Here is a 7,293-nt window from a genome sequence, read left to right as displayed (position 1 = left end):
ATGGCACATGTTTTTTTTCGTTTGAGACACAATTTTTTGCTCTTTGTTATGTCTTTTCAAATCAGAGATATAAGTATTGTGGTTTTTGTTAACTTTTTGCTATTAGTTATTGATCTAACACTTCTAAAAAGTAGTTATATTTAATATAAATTTATATTTATGTGGTAATATAATTTTAAATTAATACAAAATCGCCGCCTTACATAACGCCTTGAAAAACGCCATGACTCGCTATGACTTGTTAAGCTTGAGGCTTGGCCTTGCCGCCACGCCATTTAGAACCTTGCACGTAATTGACATCAATTTCATTTTTATTGGTTTGCACAGTACACGTATCCATAAGTGAAAATAGATAAATAAGAAAAACCAAAAGAGACAAAAGAAAATCAACCAATCATATGAAAGTCTTGTTCATCATATAGTTCTAAATTAGTATATATAGAAATTTGAAAATGTACAATTGACTTGTGTTTAAACTTTTAAGCTCGAATTTTCAAATTTTTTTGAGGTATGGCTTTAGTATTTAAAGTGCAACTTTGAATTAAATTCATGTTTTTAACATAGTTTTGATATAGTTTTTAGGTATATGTATGGCTTACAAATATTTAAAACTAGTGAAGCTTGTTAATTGAATCCTTTATATGAAATATAGTTTTGATAGACATTTTCTTGTTTTACAAGTTCGAGCCATAAAAATTAAAATTTCAACTTTTATTTTAGACAATATATTTAATGTATAAATAAGAATTTAAGACTTTAAAGTTTTATTATTTCAATCTTGCGGGTACACTATTAAAGATGATGATCAAATAATTGCACCTATATTACTACTAATTCACGAGTTAATACGTTAGAAAAATCGTTAGTATTGTAAATTAGCGACGATGGAGATTTACGATCTTAATGATTGGTTTGTTTATATATTTTATAGATCATAGGTTTTTAGGTAATATTAAACACAAAAAGTGGCCATTTTTTATTGAATAGCTCTTTGTTTTTTTTTTTTTTCTATCTACCAATGTATATGAACCAATAATTCATTACAAGTTTACAACATTACAACCAAACACCAATCGATTCTATTATCTTATTTATTCAATTACCTCATTTAGTCAATCTTTCCATTTGTTTTGTCCTTTCTTTCTGTAATCAATCAGACGACCCAAAAATTGAAAATGAGTTGATCCTAAAAATAATATACACCTCAAATGAGTTAGATTCTCATTTAAAATTTTAAATGAATCGAAATTGCTAGCAACTTGGTAAAAAATAAAATAAAAACATACAACGTTGACTATATTCCCCATCGACCGGCCCTCTATGCAAAGCCCTACCGGATCGGTATTAACGTCCGTTACCCGGTTTCCATAATTTTCAAAGTACCGGTTTTGATATTTGAATCTAATCGCCCCCAAATTCGAAACCTCACCATCTTACCAAGAACCCTAAATAAAGGGGATCATAATAGAGAGAATGAGCGACACACCCGATCTCACACCTTCATCTGCAAACGAGTTGTCAAAAACTAGCAGCGGATCTTTCGATGCCAACCGAATAGGGGAGGTGAAATCTTGGCTGGCTTCCCAATTCGATGCGGCTGGCAAAGATCATGTCCCCGATTTTGAGTATACCCCTCGCAGCATTTCGCATTTACATAATCTGGCCACAATTTCTCAAGCCAAAACGCAAGCTGCCACCATAATTGCCAATGATTTTCGTCTTAAAGCTTCCGAATATCGCTCCCAAGGTTGTCACTTTTTTCTGTGCATTTTTATGTTGTCAATTTACTCGAGATCTGCTTACCAGGCCATGTTTGTGTAATGCTTATGCTTCTTAAATCTCAAACCTTTGTTTCTCCTGAAATTTACCCTAATAGAGGAGAATTACATAGCACTCTTTTTTTTTCATTGTCTTTGATTACATCTTGATATGCTGATTTGTATGTTTCTTCTTAATTTGGGTTTGATAGCTGCAAGGATAAGAGAGATATTAGAGAATGTGGGGTTAGCACAAGAAGGTTTGCCTGCAAATGTGGTTGCATCATCACAAGTTCTTGCTAATGTGGCAAATTTGCTGAACATTAGAGACACCGAGCTGAGTAGTTTTCTTGTGGCCATGGGAGATGTATCACTAAGGAAGACTGGAGTAGAAGATAAGAGGGCTAAAGTGCAAAAGGAGTCGAAGATTCTTCTTGATTACACTCGGAAAGCCATAGCAAGGCTGACTTATTTGAAAAGGTAAATCCACCTGTATGATTAAAGTGAATGGTTGTTAGGTATAATATATTTACATTTATCTTAATAATCAGTCTCTTACCATGTCCACGTAGATAAAGAAAACAAAGATTGGAAAATGGAAATATATGAATTCTAATTCATGTTTGTTTTGGTAGAACACTTTCACAACTGGAAGATGATGTGGCTCCTTGTGAGGCTCAAATGGAGAGTTGGAATACAAACCTGTCGATTATGATTTCAAAAGAGAGACAATATCTTCAGCAATATTCCAACTACAAGGTTAGCTTCCAGTTATTTTGTCTTACATATGAATTTGCTCTGAATAAATAATGAAAGTGTGTTGGAATTTGATATGAAAGTAGTTTTAATTGAAGTGTAACTAACATGATTATCCATTTCCTTGTTAAAGATTTAAGAAAAAATGTGACATTTTGTAGTAGATGTGTTTTGTTTGATAAAAATTAGTTTGTAATTGTAACAGGCGATGCTTACTCGTGTGGGGTACACCCCTGAGATCAGTCACGGAATGTTGGTGGAAATGGCTGAGCATAGAAAAGATTTAGACAAGAAGACAAAGCCTATTCTTGACACTTTGAGAAGCTATCAAGACTTGCCCCCAGTAAGTTTTTCAACTGAAAAAACAACAACAATTTGTGTAGTTATCTTATATTGATTTGAGGATAGTTAGTATTATAATGAGGCTATTTAATTTTAAGGGAGGGTTGGTTGGTTGCAGGATAAAGCATTGGCTGCACTTGCTATTGAGGATAAGAAAAGGCAATATAATGCTGCTGAGAAGTATCTTGAAGATGTATTGCAATCGGCTCTTGCTGCATCTGATTAAACTTTGAATAGATATATATGATACTTCTTCTTGTATAGAAAACGAGCCAACTTTTGATTCTGCATTTGGTAGAACAAAGAAATGTGGAAAGATAAAGATATTGAGATTTCCTTTTAGGGGATTTGATTTTGAACTAAAGTTTTTTGTTGTATGATAATTTGATGAAGACAAAACTGCAAATTTGGTCCCTGTGGCTTGCAAAAATCTTTGGATGGGGTCCAAAAAGTTTCCAGCTTGCACAGAAGGTCCAAAATCAAGGTTTTTTTTGGGTTTTTGATCCTAAACTTAAGAAAAATTTGTATTTTTGGTCCTTGGAGCACTTGAATTGACTGTTTTGCCCTTTAAATTTCTTTTTTGTATTTTTTATATTTTTATTTTATAAATATTAATGCATTTTTGTCTTTTTTTTATTTGTTTAAGTATTTAAATAATATTAACAAAATAAATAATAAATCCCACCCCCTTTGATAATTATAAAATATAAAAATAGAATCACATACCCTCTCTCTCTTTCTCTCTCTCTCTCTCTCTCTCTCTCATCCCAAACGAAACCACCCACCTCAACTTCATCTTTTCCAGCAGCTCATCCCACCATCATCGGCACTTCATATCCCTCCTTCCCATCGAAAAAACCCCTCATTCCCCTCTTCCTTTCCATGGATTCCTTATAATACCCAATTTGACAGAGGGTTTCTACTCCCCCTCTCTTTCCATGCTTGCTTTCTGGTGAGGATCTTGATCATAAATTCATAATGCATCCCGATTACCTCTAACAACCATTTCCCCTCTTCCCTTACCCATCGTTTTGTCTTCTTCGACGATCGGTCATTTTTCTCCAAAGGACAGGAGTCCACATCTTTTAATGAACAAATTTTGAGATTTAGGTTTGGTTATTAAACTTATAATTATCGATCTGTAATATCTTTTCTGGTTTTGCTTGTTATTGGATGACATAGATGGTAGATGGAAGGAGAGGAGGAAGAGTCTGGACAGATTTTGATGGAGACGGTCGGCTATGGCTAATTCGGTTTTCATCTTGATGGTTGGCTATGGCCGATCTCTCCAAATTCACATATATTAACTTTAGGTCACAAAGGGGAATTAAGATGATGTAGGTGACGGATGGAGAGGGTGGAGGATGCAAGTCAATTATGGAGATGGTGGAGAGAGGATGGAGGACATGTAGTCGGTGGTGAAGAAGGAAGATGAAGAAGATGAAGTCGAGTGTGTGTGTGTGTGTGTGAGAGAGAGAGAGGAGGAGGAGGAGGAAGGTACCGTCGATGGGTGTGGGGTAGGGTGTTTTCTTTTTTTAATTATTAAAATATATAAGTAAATAAAAAAATGTGAAAAAGGAATAATAAGGGCAAAATAGTATTTTCATCTTTTTTAGGACCAAAACCAAAGAAAAGTTTTGATTTTGGACTTTCTATGCAAGTTGGAAAGTTTTTTGACACCATCCAAAGTTTTTTGCAAACCACATGGATGAATTTTGTAATTTTGTCTTTGATGAAATTATGGCCCCTTTGTGATGCAAGTGACAACCTAGTGGTGTGCACAACCAAAGATCAAAAATAACATATATAAGCAACTTGCTTGGTTAATTATTTAAGGTATTTTATTTTTCATTACATTCCAGTTGGTTGTGGGTTACATACATTTCTAAAATGTATCTTTTGGTATTTATATTATTACTAATATTTAACAACTATCTCTTTGCTGGTTTTTTATTTATACAAAAATCCATGTATTTGATTGCTATTTTTATCGTTTTATGATAAACCAAAAGGTGTAAAAAAAGCAACATTGAAAAAGAAAACAAAAAAACAGATCTGGATGAACCCTCTACCTTCTCTTAACCGTTAAGAGGCTGGCTGGAATCATTTCATAACTAAATTCTTCCGTTTTATAAAACAGCCTTTGTATGGTTAAGAAACCCTACATTCTTTTAATCACCTCTAGCTTTGAATAAACCACAACTAAAACGATGCAATCTCAACATTTGCAAGTTGCATGCATGTGTTAATAATGGATGTATACACGCACTACATTATTATAAAATCAAGCTCAAAAAATAAAATAAAAAACCTTCTACACAGCAACAAATACTAAATCAAAACAATCAAAGCTGCGAAATGTGAATAGTTTCTGTTTTGTCAACAAAAAGGGGTCTATGTGATGTTATTGTTGATGTAGACAATAGACATGGTGATGATGATGATTAATTCCTTCGGACCAAAGCTGCAGCAATTCCACCAGCTATAAGCCCCACAGCAGTAGCAGTGATTCCGATTCCGATCACACCATCTGCGGAATGGAATTGGAAACGTTAAATATTAATGACCAAATCCATAATAATACAAAAACAACACCTTTTGTGATGCGATCTTCAATCGCCTTCTTCAGTGATAAAGCTTGCCTCCAATCTGGTGCAATCTACAATACAAAACCACATCACTTAATCAATCACATTTCCATGTCAAAAATAACAAACACAACAAATAATGTAAATCAGACAAAGTCAATGATTCCATGGAACAAACAGAGAAGAGAGTGTCAACTTGAGGCATTTCTGTCTTTTTTCCTTGTGGGGTAGGTTGCAAAAGGAGAAGGATTTGAAGATAGTTTGTTTTTTTTTTATGCAAATGACATACTTTTGGAAGCTTTCTTAAGCTATTTCTTATGAAAAAAAAAAAGATTTAGCAAGAGAAGAAAAAGAAGTAACCTCTAAACATTGTTCAAGAAGCTGTCTACTCCTTGAAAAGTCACCACTTCTGTAGTAGCCAACAGCCAGAAGATATAATTTCTCTCTCCTTTGCAATGGACTGTTAGTGTTCCCTATTGAAGCTGCAGACATAACAAGTTCAATTACTTTCAAGTTTATAGCATGAAGTGAGCATTTAATATAAATGTTAGGTTTTTTATATTAAAAATACCATAAAAAAATTATAATCCATGTTAATTACCTTCAAGCATAGCTATTCCACGCTGCACATCATCTGGTTGCCTAGAATGAACCAATGCCCAAGATAAACGCATGATGCCCTCACTCTTTGTGTCCTCAGAGGCATCATTTGGAGCCTCAGCAACTTCTTTCTCACAACCCTGTTAAACATTAAGTAGTAGCATACTTTTACAGATGCTAAAGTGGAAAAGATGATAATAGGAACTGCTCAGAGTCAAACTAAGTAGATTAGGTCATACAACAAGTACAAGTCGAACAACATGGTTTCAAACTTAAATCATGAACCCAAACCTCTAATTGCATATTCCTAATCACACCCAGTTTTAGCTCCCTATGACTCCTATCGCCATAAAAAGGTTGAACACAAAGAATGTAACTGTATCCAATATCCCAAGCTAACCTCTCGATGCTAGCATAGAACAGATAACCAACAAACTACGATCAGAGTAATTCAATGAGGTGAATTCAATCCAGTCTTGGTTGTCAAGATCAGCCAATAAAGGTACGAATGATCACAAACTTTTGAAAGACCTAAACGATCAATTTGGGTGTTAATTACATACCTCAAAAGAAACTATTACCTCATTCATTAGTCTATGTTAGCAAGAGCAGGCGATAATTTCCAAATACTACGACAACGTACAAAGAAAACCATAACAATGAAACGCTCTCTCTAAAATTATTTCATTTCTCGCTCCCTATCAATTCCATGGAGGCGAGAAGAATACGATGGCACATCTTCTTAAACATTTTGATAGCAATAATCTTCTAAACACCAAGCACGCGTGACAATATCAATAATTAATCAAATAACTGGACGGAAGCAAATCAAAGAGCGAGAATCGATAAAGTTTTTTACCGCAATGATGTCGCGAGAGCACCATGGGAGCTGATCTCCACCGGAGAAGAAGGCACTGACCGATTCGAAGAAGTTGTTCATCTTTGCCTCACTGACGTTATGAAAATTGAAAACCGAAACGTAGACACAGAAAATGGAACTTTGGGGATACAGGTTTGCTTTCACACCAAACAAAGATCTAAATTTGTAAATTACTTTTTCCAAAATAGATATTATATTTTGTTACATAAATCCAAAATGATTTTTAGGCTTGTCGACTTAGAAGGAGAGTGTATTCACATATTTTTTTTTAGAAATAAAATATATTTTTTACTTTTTATTCCTATAAATCATCATATCCAATGAAATAGTGATATAGTGATATTTTTTCTTTCTATAATAAATGAAGGGT

At 34.0% G+C, this 7,293-nt stretch overlaps 2 protein-coding genes across 2 annotated transcripts; one reads left to right on the top strand and one right to left on the bottom strand.

Moving 5' to 3' along the window:
* The first annotated feature begins 1,349 nt into the window (after positions 1–1,349).
* LOC111889254 (AUGMIN subunit 1) lies at positions 1,350–3,474 on the top strand. Its single transcript, XM_023885390.3, has 5 exons — positions 1,350–1,747; positions 1,970–2,237; positions 2,393–2,516; positions 2,719–2,856; positions 2,974–3,474. The coding sequence occupies exons 1-5, from the start codon at positions 1,474–1,476 to the stop codon at positions 3,079–3,081; spliced, it is 912 nt and encodes a 303-aa protein (XP_023741158.1). The 5' UTR covers positions 1,350–1,473; the 3' UTR covers positions 3,082–3,474.
* A 1,584-nt stretch (positions 3,475–5,058) lies between these two features.
* On the bottom strand, positions 5,059–7,086 carry LOC111889258 (mitochondrial fission 1 protein A). The gene is made up of 5 exons (XM_023885393.3): positions 6,903–7,086; positions 6,045–6,183; positions 5,804–5,925; positions 5,451–5,514; positions 5,059–5,385 (listed from the first exon to the last, which is right to left on the bottom strand). The coding sequence occupies exons 1-5, from the start codon at positions 6,981–6,983 to the stop codon at positions 5,300–5,302; spliced, it is 492 nt and encodes a 163-aa protein (XP_023741161.1). The 5' UTR covers positions 6,984–7,086; the 3' UTR covers positions 5,059–5,299.
* Positions 7,087–7,293: the final 207 nt, after the last annotated feature.

Source organism: Lactuca sativa, chromosome 8, assembly GCF_002870075.4.
Source record: "Lactuca sativa cultivar Salinas chromosome 8, Lsat_Salinas_v11, whole genome shotgun sequence".
Taxonomy (NCBI): domain Eukaryota; kingdom Viridiplantae; phylum Streptophyta; class Magnoliopsida; order Asterales; family Asteraceae; genus Lactuca; species Lactuca sativa.
Note: the sequence above shows the minus strand (reverse complement) of the source record. Positions and strands in the feature narration are given on the sequence as shown.